The sequence below is a fragment of the Crocodylus siamensis genome, chromosome 4 (genome assembly GCF_052110815.1).
Source record: "Crocodylus siamensis isolate JL-2025a chromosome 4, ASM5211081v1, whole genome shotgun sequence".
NCBI lineage: Eukaryota > Metazoa > Chordata > Crocodylia > Crocodylidae > Crocodylus > Crocodylus siamensis.
Window position 1 is genome coordinate 152,930,859 of NC_143398.1, and position 17,900 is coordinate 152,948,758.

At 50.5% G+C, this 17,900-nt stretch overlaps 1 protein-coding gene and 1 pseudogene across 2 annotated transcripts in view; one reads left to right on the forward strand and one right to left on the reverse strand.

The window, feature by feature from the left end:
* The window catches only part of SLC4A1 (solute carrier family 4 member 1 (Diego blood group)), a 43,427-nt gene extending 30,379 nt beyond the window's left edge, over positions 1-13,048 (forward strand). For both annotated transcript variants that reach the window (XM_090044199.1, XM_090044198.1), the window contains 7 exons: positions 2,722-2,892; positions 3,537-3,626; positions 4,333-4,499; positions 4,889-5,142; positions 6,724-6,893; positions 7,803-7,976; positions 8,490-13,048. In XM_090044199.1, the coding sequence (XP_089900325.1) occupies positions 2,722-2,892; positions 3,537-3,626; positions 4,333-4,499; positions 4,889-5,142; positions 6,724-6,893; positions 7,803-7,976; positions 8,490-8,570 (1,107 nt within the window). In that variant the 3' untranslated portion in view covers positions 8,571-13,048. The remainder of the gene's footprint in view (positions 1-2,721; positions 2,893-3,536; positions 3,627-4,332; positions 4,500-4,888; positions 5,143-6,723; positions 6,894-7,802; positions 7,977-8,489) is intronic.
* Positions 13,049-13,530: 482 nt separating this feature from the next.
* Positions 13,531-13,746, reverse strand: LOC149866801 (U2 spliceosomal RNA; annotated as a pseudogene).
* Positions 13,747-17,900: the final 4,154 nt, after the last annotated feature.

Below are 17,900 nucleotides of genomic sequence, written 5' to 3' on the forward strand. Positions count from 1 at the left end.
AACACAGTTTCCATAGAAACAGAAAGGCGAGACAGAGAAAGAGAAGAACTGGGGAGAGATGGAGATGGAGCCAATTCCATACAACACTTTCCCTCCTCAGGCATTCCCCATTCTGTGTCTTGTCTTTATCCAGGGTGGCTGTTTCCAGTGGATAAGTGTAAATCCTAGCCCCAGTCTCCAGTTTATGTTGTGGGAGATCCCAGTCCTTGCCCAGGCATTACTGGAGACCCAGCGAACACCCAATGCTTGAATATCCTGGACCCTCCCACTCCCTGTGCAGCACATTTTCAGGCATTTTTGCTGATTCTGAGTTGCTGATGGGGCTAAGATTCTGGCTTGTTCAGGCAGATGGAGTGATGGTGGGAAACATGAAAAGAAAAAGGGCGAGTTTCTGGTCATTGTCACTCCTGGGGGTGTATACCACTGGAGTCTGAGTCCCAGAAAGGAAGGTCTTTTCAGATTTGCATATACAGACACAAAGAAAAATCACACCCATGCGAAGGAACACCCAAGTCACCCCATCAACACTCATGCACATGCACTCACATACAGAGAAATAGACAAGTCACACAAGCAACTGTACACACACAGAAAAGCACATACACACACAGAGAAATATGCAAGACACTCAAGCAAACATACATACATACATGTATGCATATGCCTGCACACAGAAATATGCAAATAACCTAAGCAAGTTCACACACACAGAGGCACATACACACAGAGAAATATGCAAGTCACCCACAAGTTCCAAATACTCAGAGTGGCACAGCTACAGACACACAAAACACATGGGCCCACACAACACATATGCACATATGCATGCATGCACACACATGTTCACATACACGCTCACACACGAACGCGCGCATGCACGCACACACACACACACACACGGATGGACACACACAGTGCAGTCAGCTGCTCCTTTGTTTCAAAAGGCACAAGGAGGATATTGATCCTAAAAATAACACTCCTTTCACTTCCTCCCAAGCTGCCAGCCGCTGACATTCCCCCCACATTCCCATGACCCACCCACACCCCAGCAGGCTGGCTCCTGCCAGACCAGCACTACAGTAAGAGACATGCAGGGACGGGTGGGCCCAAGATGCAAAGACACTTTTTTTTTTCTTAATATATTTTGCGTTCCAGGTCAAATCAGCCAAATCAGTTCCAAATCATATCAGCTGAGCAGAGCTCAATGGTTCAAAAACCCATATCGATTAAACAGGCAGAATTAAGTTATTCTAAACACCATGTATGACGCTACAACTAGCGAGCATCCTCCATCCCAGGCTCTCACCCTGGGATTTGCAATGCTCCCAAATCCATTGGCAGGCATCTTATGTGCAGACCCAAGCCCAGAAGTCTTGGGATTTGGATGCCACCACTTGATCTTAGCCAAAAGGCCAAGAAGCAAAGAAACCACACACGTGTGCATTCCACAGCTCAGAAGCTCCACGGTAGGACAGGGCAGGCCACCCCCTGTGCCCAATTCTCCAGGCACTTAGGGTGCCCAGTAACTGGCACAAGCAATGGAGCCAGTCACCTCATCTCCTAGCAACTCCAGGTGTATGTCAGAATTGGGATTTTCAGGTGGCCCAGGGAAGTTTGCATCAAGATTTGGGGCCTGACTCCTCCAGGCATGTTTGGAAAATCCCACCCAGTCAATCCAGTGTCCTCTCTCAAATCAAATCCAGCCTTTGGCTTGCTAGGTAAATACAGGCAGTGTCCAGGAGAGGCCACTGATACAAGCATGAAACCCAGAGAAGGGCAGGGTGACAGGCCTGGCTAGTGAGCTCAGCTTGCTCTCAAATCCTTACTTGCGGGGAGGGGGGAATCATGGGGTCCCAGTGGCAGCACTAAACCTAGCAGGGCCCAGCCTGTGCTTGTTTCTTGGCTCTTTTGCCTATCCTGGTCTGTGTGATGGACATCCTTTTAGGAGTGGGAGGAAAGCCCACAAAGTGGAGGAACAGCGGGAGGGTTTGGCAATAGGAAGGCACATTGATGCCCCCTCTCTGTTCACAGCCCCATGGCCACCTGTACTCCCTGCTCCAGGTGTTGATGGCCTTCCCTTTCCTCCCATCTCCTCCTCATGGGGACAATGAGAACTGGGACTCTTTCCCCTTGCTTCCTCTCCCTTCCTTTTGGATTTCAATTCCCCTTGTTGCCCAAGCCAGTCTGACTCCCCAGGACTGGGCCAGTCCTCTCCACCTGCCTCTGAAATCAGCCCACTCCTGACCCTTCTCAGCCCCCTCCCTGTCCTAGATGCTCCACAGATGCTGGGGCCTGGGGGTCCCCTTCCCTGGGTTGTTCCCAAACGTAGGGAAGGTAGCATTCCCTCTCAAAGGAACAGTGTCTCATAGGCAGCACCAGCAAAGAGGGATTTTCAGAGACGTGGGGCAAAATCTTGAGGCAGCCACCTATGGGGGGGTTAGGGGTAGGGGGCATGAGTTGTGGGGCAGCACATGCCACCAGGGCTATTGCTTGTATGGGGAAGTTCCTAAGCAACATCTGCCTATGTCTGTTCCTCTGAGGAGTACACTCTGGGATGGACTTAGCCCAGCCATGGGGGGCGCTGTCACTCTGAACAGCTGTGTTTAACCCTCTACCTTTCCTCTCAGCCTTGCTGAGCAGGGGAGAGGGTCAGGGGGTAGCTAGCTGGATTAAATCACAGCCCTCTCTCTCCTGCTTGTCTGATATCTGCTCTGTCCCCAGATTTTCCAGGAACACCCTTTGAGAGAGAGTTATAACAAGACCAGTTCAATAAACTCCAAAACCATCCTACAGCCCAACACAGCTCTGCTATCCCTGGTCCTCATGGCTGGCACCTTCTTCATTGCCTACTTCCTGCGCATATTCAAGAATAGCAGCTTCTTTCCAGGCAAGGTGAGCCCACCACTCATGGGGCCCTGCAGGTGGGTACAGCCCTCTGGGATCAACCATGGTACTCAAAGCACTGAAATCCTCCTGTCACTTCCTGCTGCAGTGATGCCATTGGGGAAACAGGGTGAAGCTGTGCTTCTTGCTGTCATGCCAGGGCCCTCCTGAGGGCACTCCCAGGCAGGCACCCTTGGTTGCCAGAGTCAGGAGGCCACCTTCCTTCAGCCTCCAGTGTGATTTCCATGGGTGATCTCTAGGGTTCCAGTCTGAACCCATCTCCCCTGAGTCCCTGTCCAGGTCCCATTCAGCTCTCACCATTTCTGAAGTGAACATGGAAGCCCATCAGATGTTGGTTTGTGAATACAGGCTCCTGCCTGCAGGGAAGGGGACTGAGATCTGGACTGGCACCATCTCCCCCAGGATTGCCCATCAGCCACTAGAGAAGCAGAGACTCTTGGAAGGTTACTAGTGCCCTATACCAGAACCTTGTTGCCCAAGGGGGAATAGCTTCATCAGTCCATGCCCCATCCTCAGACTATTTGGATATGGCACCCCCTAGAGGCAAAAGATTTCCATATGCAATTTCCACCTCTCCATTGGTGATGATGATGAGTATGCTGTTTGAATCACATGCTGTTGTATCTCTGTAGATCCGGCGTGTGATTGGAGACTTTGGGGTGCCCATTGCCATTTTCATCATGGTGTTGGTAGACTTCTTCATTGAGGGCACGTACACCCAGGTAAGTGAGCAGAGCAAAGGAGCTTGGGATTGATGCACAAGTGCACGCTTGTGGAAGGGGCTGCAGTGCTCTGCTCCTATGTGAGGGTTGGCTCTCTTCTCACCAATACATCCCAAACTTTTCAAATGTCACTGACCTTAGAAGGTGTGCAGTCTAATGAACAGAGGAGGGAATGGGCATCAGGGCTCCTGAGTTCTGGTCTTGTGCAGAGCCTGGTCTAGTGGTAAGAACTAGGACTGGCAGGGTCCAAACATGCAGAGCACCAATTCCTGGTCCTATTCTAATGATTAGAGGAGACTGGCAGCTGGAGTCCTGGGTTCTGCCCTGTGCCTGGGAAGGCAGCATGGCCCAGTGAGGAGAGCAGGGACTATTCTATTCCCAGGTCTGCATCCAACTTTCCATGTGGTTGGATGGACCATAGGTGAGTTGCTTCACTACACTGCACCACATTTTTTGTATAACAGCTTGGGCGTAGTTTATGGGAGGGGGGTCATGTATGAACATCTTCATATCCCTACAGAAGGACAAAGGATCCTCCAGCTCTGGGTACCCCAAGCTGCTGGCCTCTGTTCACTCCCCTGGCCCACCCTTTCTGTGTTTAGCCCCTTTTTCATATGCCCAGTCCTTGCCCTCTGCCGATGCACAAATCAAGTCCCAGAGTCCCAGCTGATCGGACCATTCACTCTCAGTCTTTTCTCTCTTCCAGAAACTGAGTGTTCCTAAAAACATAAAGAACTCCAATTCCAGTGGTCAGGGCTGGATTATTCATCCACTGGGACCACAGCGTGATTTCCCAATCTGGATGATGTTTGCTGCTTCTATCCCTGCTCTCCTGGTCTTCATCCTGATTTTCCTGGAGACACAAATCACAACGTAAGGAGAGTGCAGGAGAGAAAGAGAGAAGTGGAGGCTTGGGGTGGGGTGTAGAGGAAGGGAGAGAGGGGTCTGGCAATTGTAGGAGAGAGCTGAGAAAAAGGGTAACAGAAGCCCAGGTGGGGGGCAGGCTAAAGCAGATGGAAAGAAATGCAGGAGGGGATAAAAATAAGGAAGGGGGGAAGAGATGGATGGGGTAGGAATATGTGGAGCTTTCAAGTTCACGGGGTTGTGGACACTGCAGGCTGAGCCATGGAAGGGCTACCTTCTATTGACACTGCCCTGCTCTGAAGCCATCAGAACAGGGCAACTGGCTGGGTGGAAGGAGGGATACAAGTCATTTTCTGGACACTACATGAAGCTGTTTCATCCTTGCCTGCCTCCGCCAGGTTGATTGTGAGCAAGCCCGAGAGGAAGCTGGTGAAGGGATCAGGCTTCCACCTGGATCTGCTCCTAATTGTTGGCATGGGAGGCATAGTACCACTCTTTGGCATGCCCTGGCTCACTGCCACTACAGTGAGGACCATCACTCATGCCAATGCCCTGACTGTGATGACCAAGAGCACTTATCCAGGGGAGAAGACCCAAGTCCAGGAGGTCAAGGAGCAGAGGATCACTGGGCTCCTGGTAGCCATTCTTGTAGGTGAGTCCTACCCATGATCTCATGATGGTACAGTCCCAGAAGCCACATCCTAAGGAATGCTTTAGGGCAGGGGTGGGCAAAATCCAGCCCATGGTCCAGATCCAACCCACCAAGGCATTTTGTCTGGGCTGCCTGGCCCAGCTGTGGGGGTCAGCATGGGCTGTGGCATGTGCAGCCAGCCCTGCTGCCCTTGGGCATGCAGTGGAGCTAGGGCGGCACGGTGGCTGGACTCCATTTCTCAGCAGCTCCTGTGCCATCTCCTTTTGGCTATCGCTGCTAGACCCAGCCCTGCTACCTGGTCACCCTGGTCTGTCTGCCTCACACCCACCACCAGGGGTGAGACTGTGTGGGCAGGGCACCTGGTCAGGCAGCTGACAGAGGTGCGGGTGGGAGGGGATCCATGTCTGGGGGCAGGATGGGCACACAGGGCTGGGATCAGGATTACAGGATGGTGTCAATGCAAGGCTGGGGCCTGGGGCAGACCCACGATCCACTGCCCATGCTGCCCTACAACAGGCACCAATTCTGTGGGTAGCGGTGTGTGGGGAGCAGATCATGGCTCTGCCCCAGGCTCTGGCCCTAGCCCCGACTCTGAGCTGTCACTGCCCCATGATTTTGGTCCCAGTCACCTGTCCATCCCTGCCTGCAGCCCCATCCCATCTGCCTGGCTGTGTACCCTGCCCACATAGGTCCTGGCCAGTCTCCATGGAGCCCCCAGGATCTCTGAACAGTGACACTGCAGGCCTGGGCCCTGGGACAAAGCTGCAATCCACTCCCTGCATGCCTCTGCCTGCAGAACTGGTGCCAGTTGCAGGGGCATGCAGGGAGCAGATCACGATTCTGCCCTGGCCCGAGCTGTCCTCACTCTGCAATCCTGATCCCAGCCCTTGTCCTGGCCCCACCTGCCAGTCCTGCCCCTGGATGCAGCTCCTTGCCTGCCTGCAGCCCCATTCCAGCCAACTGGCCATGTGTGAGGGCCACTTAGGGATTTTTGGTGAACTGTGAAAGTGGAGGGAGGGGAAGGGGGTGTGCTGACCTGGCCCGCAACAGCTCAGTAAAACTCCCTAAGTGGCCCTCCAGCCAAAATAATTGCTTACCCCTGCCTTAGGGTGAGCTTCTCCTCAAGTCCCAGGGAAGTTACGGGGAGGGGGGCAGGGGTCACTAATCCAAATCCAGCCTGTGAAAGCAGTGTGTGTTCAGTAGTAGTGCCTGCTCAGCTGATTTCAAATAGGCCTTTGTGCAGAACCAGGCTTTGTGTTCCCAGAGTTACATTCACTGATGGCCTTTCTCTTAGCAAGCAGCCATGGATGGGCTGGCTATGGAGACAGCTTTCCAAGCAGGAGAAGACAGGGAAAGTGTGTAGGAGGGCTGCCTGCTTTGTGGTTAAGCAGAAGTCAGCTGGGACCTTTCACAAGGAAAAATGGGACTGTTGAAATCTCCACAGTCTGCAGTGTAATGCTGCAGATCTGTAGGCTCTGGCCTCCGAGCTGGTGTCCTTCTTGCCCAACCCAGCCCTCCAGCCTGATGCTGTGTCAAGGCCACTCTGTTCTCACATGGTTGCCTCTTGTTATTGCCCCGCAGGTGTCTCCATCTTCATGGAGCCCATCCTGAAACTGATCCCACTGGCTGTGCTCTTCGGGATATTCCTCTACATGGGGGTGACCTCCCTGTATGGGATCCAGCTCTTCGACCGCATTCTGCTATTACTGAAGCCACCCAAGTACCACCCAGATGAGCCCTATGCCAAAAGGGTGAGGGCACTGCCCCTTCCTTGCCCTGGCTGAGTTTCCCTTGACTGAGCCTAGATAGGCACTTTCAGGTGCTGTGTGTGCAAGAAGAAGGGAAGACACCCCAAAACCCTGCCCTCTCCAGCACAGAGCTCACCATTGGATGTAACACAGGGGTGCCTTCTATGTGGTTATGAGGAAATTTCCCAGGAGGGTCTCAGGGCTAGGTGGCCCCTATTAGCCTCTCTGTACCATGGCAGACTGAGCACGTGCTCCTCAGGGATTGTGACTCTCAGTCCTGGACTAGTAGGGGCCGTAGCGCCCAACACAGTCTCCAAAGGGCCTGATGGTGGTGAGGTCCTGAGTGTGATGGGCAGACATCTCCCAGCCCCTTTGCTTTTCCATGGTGTGGCTGACTTGTCCTGCTGTGCTCACACCAAAGTCTAATACTGTGGGAGCAGTGCTCAGGCAGATCCAGGCCTGAGGCAGCTGGGATCCAGCACAGAGGAGTGACGAGGCTTATCCCTAACACATCCCCTGAAAGAGAAAAGGCCATCCTTGCCTTCTTGGGGCCTGGTAAGGGTAGTGCCAGGGGGACAGTTATGGCATGGAGTGCCACTACCTGGATCTGTCCCTCACAGGCCCTCTCTCTAGCCTTTCTCCAGGCCCAGGCCAGAGATGCTGCAGAGCAGCCCAGCTCCTGCACAGAGCTCAGGCTCCTGCTCCTCTCTGTGGCAGAACTCAAGGATCTGCAGCAAAAGCAGGGGCGGGGCACTGGGTATATGCACTCTCAAGGCTTGTTTGGTCTGGGGCATTAGGCTGGCTGCAGCTCTGCACCATGGAGCACATACCCACGGGAGGCTGTCTTGGGGCAGCAAGATAGGCAGACACCATCAGGGTGGCCCTGACTCTCTCCCTCCTTATGTCTTACAGGTAAAGACCTGGAGGATGCACTTGTTCACCTTCAGCCAGATCATATGCCTGGCTGTCCTGTGGGCAGTGAAGTCCAGCCCGGGCTCCCTGGCCTTGCCCTTTGTCCTCATCCTGACTGTGCCCCTGCGTCGCTTCCTGCTCCCCAGGATCTTCCAAGATTTCGAACTCAAGTGTGTAAGTATATTTTACCAACCTTGCAGTAGCAGGACATTGGCCATGGTCATCCCCCTACCTTTACCTGTGACAGGTTAGGGTATTATTCCTTGTGGTTGTGTCAGGGTTGACTGTGTAGTTTTAGTAATAGGTTAATCAATGGATTTGTATGGGATGGTTTGGATAGGGATGATTCTGCTTCTGGTGGGGGTGGGACTAGATGACCTCCAGCGGTCCCTTCCTGCCCTACTTCTCTATGCATCTATGACCCTACACCATGGCAAGGTATGGGGGAAAGGTGGCAGAAGGGGGGCCACCTCAGGGATGGGACGGCCTATTCACAACCCTCCTTTTAGGACAACACTTGATCTTCTACTCAATCTAACCAACATCTGGAGGGGGTGTCTCACTGCTCTATCTAAGGGAGACAGCAGCCCTGCAGAGAGGGGCAGAAAATAGCCCCAAGCATCCTAGTTCCCTCAGCTGCCCCTGTCATCCCAGAACAACCCTCACCATCTCTCCATTCCCTTCCAGCTGGATGCAGATGATGCTGTCGTGACCTTCGATGAGGTAGAGGGCCAGGACATATATGATGAATTGCAGATGCCCATCTAAGCACCCAATCCACACGTGTCCTCCAGATGAGGAACAATGGGCTCTTTTCCTTCAATGGACTTCCCACAGAATGCCCAGAGCCTGGCTTCACAGGATTGATCATTTGTGTCTGTGTGTGCATACGTGTGTTTGCAGCCCATACCTTCCCTCATGGCATCCTGCATACACACATGTGCATAGGCACATACATGAGGCTTCCAAGGAATCCACATAGCTATACCACACTCATTAGATTGGCTCCAGATTTCATAGGCTTGTAAAAACATATGTTAAGATTTTGAGGACACAGCTGCATTGGACTGGTTGAAATGAGAACCCAACGCCTGATCTCTGGACTCCTATTAGTGTTAGCTCTGCAGCTAGATAACCTAAGAATATGTATCTCTTCTTGTTTCCTTCCTGTGACTTGTAACATTCTGATGTTCGCACGCTCCAGTGCTGTGCGGAAGGAGTCTTGCCTCCTTGCCTGGAACATGCATGTATGCATCTGTCACACATGATCTGGAGCTCCCTTTGGCCCACTCCCTGGGAGCAATGAGCTCTTTTGTCAGAAATCTTCCTCCCAACAGCAGAGTGATTTGTAGCCCCTGGCACTGGAGTGCATAAATCAAACCAAAGATGAGACACCTTACAGCACGAGGACCAAAAAGCATGGGTCAGCCTTTTTCCCACCCAGAAGAAGATGGAAGCTTCAGAAAAGACCAACGAGAAGGTGAGCAAATGTGGAGAGAAGATCCTTCAAGAGGTTCTAATGGCAGCTTTGCAGTGGCAGAGTCACCCATTCCATAGATAACCCTGGTGCCTATGGGCCAGACATACTTTAGGGAGAGCAACACCCAGCCTGTCACAACAGCAGCATAGGACTAACCAACCCCCAGCCCTGGGTCCCACCTTCAGCCTTCTGCATAGCAATGGGAGAGGGAGTCAGGCAGGATGAATCCAGGAGCCTGTGACTAGAGTGCATTCTTCCTGACTTCCCGTCCAAGCCTTCTCCCAAGCTAACTTTGGTGCTCAGTAGTGTGAGGGCTCTGCTCAGAGAGGACCATTCTCACTAGATAGGGTAACAACCCCCTTTGCCATCAGCACAGGGCTGGGTAAGCTTCTGGTCTACTCACATGCTCCAGCTTCCTCCCACTCCCCCTCTTAATACTCCCACAGGTGCTGAAGAGGGAGTGCCATCCCCGGACTGAGGCAGACTCCCTGGCCTGGCCCAGGCTGCTATGCTATCAAGTTGTGTTCAGATCCTGCTTGAGTAGGGGGAGGGTCTCTCTTGAAACATGGCTCTGATGCAATGCAGCATCTCTTACCTAGGGCCAGGTGAGTTATAGTATAAGCAAGCAGGGCAGCCACTGAATGCAGCTGGGCTTGCATTGGCTTACACCCAGGCTGTATTCAATTTATTACCAGGCACTGGTGCTCTTCTTCCATTTGTACAGAGGCTGCTTTTGCTTCCTGCTGCCTTGAGCAGGGTTTGTGGGACATCCTGAGCAAGGCTGAAATCCTTCTGCCAGGTCTGTTGTGCTCGGCACATCGACAGACCTAGCCTCAGGCTCAGTATCATACCTAGACTCCTGGCAGCCCCAGGCAAACTTTTAGTATTGGGTCCCCTTTCACCAGAGATAATAATCAGACAATGGAAAAAAATTACCATTTTTGGGCCCCCTTTCTGTCCGGGCCCCAGGCAGCTGCCCAGTTTGCCCATGCCTGTGTCCAGCTCTGCCTAGGCTCAGTTCTTTCCTCAGCTCTCCAGATTCAAGCCCTCCAATATGCGAAGAGCCTGAAGCAAAACGGCACTGCTCTTTGCCTCACTGCTTTTTGCCTTGTGCACCTCCACTGATAGGATCAGACTAGCACAGTGCTGTATCAGGCCCTCAGGCTGGTAACTGCCCCAGGTTTAACCCCATGCACACTGGTTTGTTTGATTGATTTAGTTAGTGTGGAATATAGTGTGGAATATGGGACCAGTCCTCAACTGGCATAAATTAGCATCATTCCATTGGCATCAAAAGGCTCGATGCTAGTTCACACAAACCAAAGATCTGGTCTCTTTCCCTTTTGTTTGTGTTAACTGATCAGTGTCTTTCCCAGGGAACTGAACATGTAAATACCAGGAAAAGAAATGTTTGGGTGTGGGGGAGGAGGGTAGGTTGGCATGCAGGAAATTATAAGAAAAATAGATGTATAAAAAAGAAATTATGAGGCTTTTGCTGTTAGATTTTGTTTAAAACAAAACAAATGAAAAAGGGAGTGGATGAAATGATGTGTATATTTTCCGCTAGTGGTAAGGGGTGTTTGTAATTTATTTAATGAGTGTATTTAAAGATATGTAGATTGTGCCTTTGCTTTACAAAGGAATATCAAGGGCCTGTGTGTGGGGAAACAGGTAACATAGGACAGCCAGGAAAGGCTTTTTAAAGGATGTTCGTCACAGACTGATGTCCAGCACATCAATGTCATTGTCTTTCAGATGCATATACGTATAATAGTTTAATTTTTTTAATCACTATTTAGATTTAACTGAAACATTCCCAAGTTTAAGCACAAGGGGCTGAACTATATTCCACACTTACACCCATGCAAAACTGGAGTCCCCTTTCCTGACATGGGTAGGATGTTCTGGGTTCACACTCATGCACCTGAGTTTAGAATTTCTCCCAGCAGCCCAGATGCTAGTAGGTAGCCAGGAAGACCTACTGACCATAAGCAGTCACTTGAAACTACTCATTTGCTGTTGCTTTTCCCATTGTTATCATCTTAGAGCTACAGGAGATGTAAGGAAGAACTGTGTGAGATAGAAAGCCTGAACTAGCATTAGAACCTATGAGCCAGTATAGTACTTCAAAAAAAAACATGAACTTCACCAAAGCCTGTGGAAGTCAACAGGGTTTTTTTCCATGCATGTCAGTGGGTCTTGGATCACATCCTCTCTAGTTTTCACTGGATAATCCCAACCTATAGGGTTGGTCTATGCAAGGTGCTAGGTCAGGGGTGGGCAAAATGCATCCCGTGGGCTGAATGTGGCCCTCCAGGCCATTCTATCCAGCCCACGGGGCCCCTAAAAAAATCTAGAAAATTAATATTTAACTGCCCCTGGCTGCCTGTCATGCAGCCCTCGATGGCTTGCCAAAACTCAGTAAGCAGCCCTCCACCTGAAATTATTGCCCACCCCTATGCTAGGTAGTTCCATGGGGAGCTGAGCACTTTCAACACTGACCAACCTAAATGGCAGTTCAGGGTGCTTAGCACCTTGTAGATGAAAGCCCCTTGTTTTTTGGTCCTAACTCTCCTCTGTCTTACTGTGGTGTAAGTCACAAGTGAATCCACTGAAAGTAGCAGATATCTTAACTGTAAAAGTAGGGTGACATAGGGAGAATCAAACCCTTTGCTTTGAGACACCTTCCAGGGCTCTTGTATTTGGAAAATAAGCCTAAGGGAATAGGTGGGGCCAGGCTGTGGTGTAATGGGAATATGGCTGTATCATGTGCTTCCCTTATATAATGCTGGATTCCTTGAAAATGTTGTACTGGGAAAGGTATTTAGAAGTGTGGCTTGAACATGAATTGACTTGTACCTTGAAAAGACATGGGATTTGGCTCTGCTGTGCAGTGCTCTAACATTCTTCTGGGCCATGCCCCTGGAATTAAGAGTCACCTTAGACTTAGGAACATACAAATGGACCTCCCTCGAGGGGCTGGGATCATGCATGTTATAGTCATGGGACCAAGAGACAGGTTCTGAACGAGTCCATTTCTCACATGTGAATTCCCAGCTAAAGGGCCTGGTTCCACACTTGGCCTTTCAAGCAAGGCTTTTAAGAGCCAAATGTGTTCACTTGGCTCAGATGCCCTATGTGCTGGGGTCTGAGCCAGATCTGGAACTGAGCACTGTGTGTGTTTATATGTGTTAAGGGGGTTGTGGAGGAGAGAGAGAGAAACTGTGTGTATGTGTGTGTGGGCAAAAAAATGAGCATGGGTATATGCACTCATGTGCATACTTGAAAAAGATGGAGATTTTGTGTATGTGAGAGGGTTAGAGATTGTGTATGAAAGAAATAAGTGTGTGCATGTGTCTGAAACAAAAAGGTGATTTGCCATGCGTGAGTGTGTGGGTGAAAGAAGTTATGATTGTGTGTGTGCCTGTGAGTGTGCATGTGTGTGCCTAATTAGACACAGGCTGAGAATTTGCTCTTTCTCACCACCTGGGGAGAAAAAAGGGAAGGAAGAGACCTTAAGATAAAGCTGACTTTAGTGTGAGCAATCAAGTGTGAATTGTACCTCACTGTTTTATTGCTTTCTTGTCTGAGCTGTGTAGCCCAAACCAGATCTCTCTAGAAGTATATTGTATTAATAATGTTTGTAGCTTTACCAATTATGTGTCAGAAATAACTCAAACATTGCAAGCTTTGATTTTTCATTAAATAAAGAAATGTGCCTCTCTATGATGCTTCTAAAAAAATGAAATAAAAATGAAACTGAATGAACAAAGAACTGTGTAAAGAAATGCATAGTTTTCATTAAATTCTGTTATGTGTTCTAGGAATTTTATTCTGAATAATATTAACACTAATAGCAGCATTCATACTATTCTGGTATAGAGCTTAAAAGCCCCTATCATAATCCTTGTGCAAGGGAGTGGAGAAAACTCAGAAAAACGAAACACATTGTGATGTCCCCTGGTAGCCTATTCTGGGAAGATATCTTTCAGTACATGCAAAAGATAGCGCTGGTTTAATTCCTCATTTCCAGGTGTCCCTCTCTCCCTGGGCTGCAGACCCTGTTCATGGAGTCCTCCTCCCCACCGATGTTACACTATTACACTAGTGACAGTCTATTACACCGGTATCTGAAGGCTTTGACTGAAATCTATTCGATATTGTTCCAGGTACAACATTACACACACTCAGGGTATGTCTTCACTGCAGTCATGCGGACAGACCCTTTTCTTTTTTTTTTTTTTCTGTTTTTTTTGCACCGGTCCTGGAAGCACTGTAATACCAGGTCAATGCATGGAGTAGATGGAGCACGCTCCGGTTCCACCACCCAGTACCAAAAAGAATCTGCTCAATATAGACCTCCTATGGAGGACATATCAGAGACAATTACCCTGGGGAGCTCGCCTACGTGGTCACGCTGCTTCCCCTGCCAGGTAAGTATAGCTATAAGATAGCTTAAGTGGTGACAGCAGTACAGCCAGTGTGAGCTGTGGATTCAGCCAGCTTCTGAGGCAGGTTCTGCAGCTTGTGGTGAGCTCTGTGCCGCAGCCCTTTGCTGTTGGCAGTCCATGAGCTAGCCTGTGTCTGTCTGCATGGGTGTAAACATCCTCTCAGAGACAGACCCTGCCTTGATGAAGCCAGAGCCTGAGAAATTGCCAGTACACATAAGCGGTACTTTAACCACACCAACAGCCCAGGCTATTTCTACACTGGGACATTTTACCCACTTGGGCTCCTGACATAAAGCCTGGCAAAGAGCTGCTGTGAGAAGCCAGAAATTCTGGGCTGAGCTGTGTCCCGTGCCAGGACCTTAAGAACCACCTTTCTGTGCTACCGGCTACCAAGACCAGTATACCTTTGCCTTGATAGCCTGCTGAACTGCTACGTTCAAGAGAACCCTTGGCATTTTGAACCCTTGTGCTGGACATACTTTGTGCACATGAATGGAAGGAAGCTATTATTCTTTGCTGGCAGAAATGGCACTTACCCAGCCACATAAGTGGCAGTTTGGACATTTGCACACAGTTTGTGATTCTATTGCGCATGAAGTGTGGACGGTAGCAGGGCACTTGGGGAACCTGCCACTTTAAGATGACAAGCAGCCTGCCGGTGGTGAGGAGGGTTAATGAAAGCTTCGCTTGATTAGAAGGCTGGGCCTAGGAAGGATATAAACCCCAGCCCTGAGATGAGCTGGCAGTAAGATCTCAGAGGCTGCTGAGGGAACATTGGCTCAGCATAGCTGGAGCTCCTGAATGCCTGCAGGGAGAGTGTGGCCAGCAGTCTGGAGGTTTGGAAAGGAATTAAGGGATGGAGGAGGTCCCTGGGGACCTGGTGGGGGGTCTGCAGCCCAGAGAGGGGCTGGGTGTGTGGGATCAGAGAGGGTCTAGGAGCCCAGAGAGAGGGACTGAGTGAGATCAGCTGAACACCAAGGAGTGATAACACCTGTGAGGCCTGAGGTGTGGTGTAGGGGTAGACACTAGAGCCATGCAGTTATCCCCTAAGACAGTGACCACATGCACTGAGTGGTCACTAGGGAAAGCAGACTGGGAAACCTCATAAAAGTAATTACAGCAAGGTGTGGCAGGTGAGAGAAGGGGTGACTATCCAATGAGAACAGAGTGGGCAAGGGCAGAAAAGGCTCTAGGGTAGGGGCAGGCAATTATTTTTGGCAGAGGGCTGCTTACTGAGTTTCGGCAAGCCATCAAGGGCCACATGACAGGCAGCCCAGGGTAGATTAATATTAATTTTCTAAATGTTTTAGGGGCCCTGAGGGCCGGATAGAATGGTTTGGTGGGCTGCATCCGGCCCCTGGGCCACATTTTGCCCACCCCTGCTCTAGGGGTTTCATGGCCACCCGTGGAAGGACACCCTGCTACATGGGCAAGCATGGGTGTGTGACTCAGTGCATGCAGACAAGTCACAAAACCATGGCTAGCAGCTGGACAAAACGCCACAACTAGCAGGTGTTAGATGGGGCCAAAACATAGGAGAGTTCCCTCTCTTGGGGGGAGGAGGAGCAGGAGAACTCTCCCATGTTTTGGCCCCAATAGCTGGCCTCCTCGGTAGCCAGGAGAGGGAGATATGCAGGGCCAGGAGGAAGAAAGCAAGCTGAAGAGAACGTGGCTCATCAAGCTGGATGTTGCTCTGGAAAGGTGGGAGTCCAGGCCTCTTGCTCTCAGTAGAGCGCAGTGTTTGCCATCCATTTTATCCAGTGCAGACTGGAAAGTCAGCTGTAAACTGGGTGAGGGGATTCTAGATGGCAAGACTCTGCTTCCTGGGCAGAAGCCCCAAAGATGCAGCCATTAGAGATGAGACAAAGGAAGCTCCTTTCTCTCACCCCACCCCACTTATTTTTCCCAGCATTTATTCTAGGACAGTGGTTCCCAATCTACGGTACGGGTACCACCAGTGGTACGCAGACAGTTTGTCAGTGATATGCATTAACTGATTTATTATAATTACTTTATATGACAAAAATTTGCTGGCGGTACTGAAAAAATTGAACTGAAAAATTAGCTATGATCAAGCCAGATCAAAAGCCAGAGGCAGGGCTACATGACTGTGACATTCTCCCCAGGATCATATGCACTTGCTTCTCAGCAGGACAAGGCAGTAGTGTACAGTGTGAACATCCATTGTATCTCCTGGATACAGATCACCCCTTTTGTGGGGAAGCTGGGTTCTCAGACCCCACTTGCTGCTGTGGCTCCTTTGTCAGATCTAAGCTCTGAGGAGCTGTTACAGCAATGAATGCTGGAGCACCTATTGGGGAAAGAGCAACAGGTCTAATGAAAGTGGAAGGAGGGGAGTCTGGCAAGGTAAAAGAAAAAGCCAAAGGTTCCTTTGGGTGTGGGTGAGAGGGGCATGTAGCCAGGAAAGGGAGATCTGGGAGTGAAGGGTAAGCAAAGGAGCAGGGGAGCTTTAACAGAAGTGGCTTCCTGAGAAATGCTGAGCTCCCATTGACTCCAAGGAGAAATGGTGCTACACCAATCCTGTCCCTCCCTATTGTGTTGCCCACCACCTCTGAGTGTCCGTGGCAGCTGCTGAGGCCAGGCTGGACAGTTCTGGCTGGGGTTTGGCCGCTCCCAGCAGGTCTTGGGCTGAAGCCCTGAGGCTGGAATGCACTCTGCGGACAGATGCATGCAGTCATCCCCCACCCGCCCCTCTGCTCCAACTGTTTCCTTCTACCTTGACCTAGAAAAAGAAAGAGCAAGAGTGTTTGGTCCCTGCTTGGGGAGCTCCCTCAGCCCCTGTGTGCAGTCCTGGGCCTCTCTCTCACAGACTCTGTCTCATTATGTCCAGTGCTCAGGAGATCAATGCGGGACCTGTGCCAGAGCCTGGTTATGCCAAGAAGGTTTGCCCAGCTGGGCAGTCAGCTCTGATACACAGCTGCCTCCAGCTCTGGCTGCTATATTCCACACACCCTCTGGGCAGAGTCCTTGACTCTGGTATCCCCTAATCTTTGTCTTCCTCAGCCACTCAGCTGACTCCTGGACAGGCCTGAAAGCCCATCTCTGAGCTGTCTGGACCATGGCCAGGGGGGGAGGGGGGAAGGAAGTGCCTGTAAAGGCTGCTACCTGTGAAGTGTCATGTCCTGAGTTAACAGACAAAAAAAAAGCACTGGCTCTTGGGCAGCTCCACAGACTGCCTGTATGGCCAAGAATCCTAGCAGAGGCCATTTGTGGTAAAGGCAAAAATTGAACACCAGGACTTTAGAAATGAGAAGATAATGGGGCTTGTGCATCAAAAAGGTCTGAAATGTTAACACGGGTTATTTTTCCTGAATGTTTTTACTGCAGAACAGGGAGCTCCAACTTGTTCCGCACCTGGAACCCCTTCTCCATACCAGAGCCATCTCCACAACCTCTCTCCCATGTAGCTGGGATCTATTTAGGATCCATCTCACAATTACCCCTGTGGAAGAGTTCCAACAGGGGCAACAGCACTGAGCAAGCAGTATGCTGTGGGTAACACTTGAGCTTTGGTTGCCCTGTCAACCTGAAGAAACAGGGATCCATAAAGAGCAAAATTTCCTGCAGCTGCAAATACTTTCAAAAGATCGCACAGGCAACATGTTGTCCCAAGACATGGGCTGGGGACCCTTGCACTCAAGCCCTGTGACTCCCTTCCCCCAAGCTGAGACCCTCTGGTTTGACCAGTATCAAAGCTGTGCAGTCTTGTCTTTCCTAGGCAGGTGGATCCCTTGAGTAGGTTTGAGATGGGTAGCTTGTTAAAAGGATCAGGGCTGCTGATTCGTTAACATACAAAGCTCTTCTGAGATCGGGAGCAAAATCACAGAAACAGTCTGATAAAATGGCCTATCCCCTCTCAAGGAATAGGGATTATCTATCCATCTGTTCCTGTGCAACCACTCTGAAAAATGTGTCTATGTACTCATATGACGCTCATCATGGGTCTGCACTACCTGTGCACAGTGGAGTCTTAAGTGCCACTGTGGCACCATGGCATGTTGTTACTTCCTTCGTACTTATGAAGTCAAAGCCCCGCTAGTTCTCTGCAGGGCCTGAGTTCCTAATGTTAAGAGAATACAGTTCTGAGGCCTGTTATGGGTCAGAGAGAAGCACCAGGAAGGGCTCCACAACAGGTCTCTTGTCCTT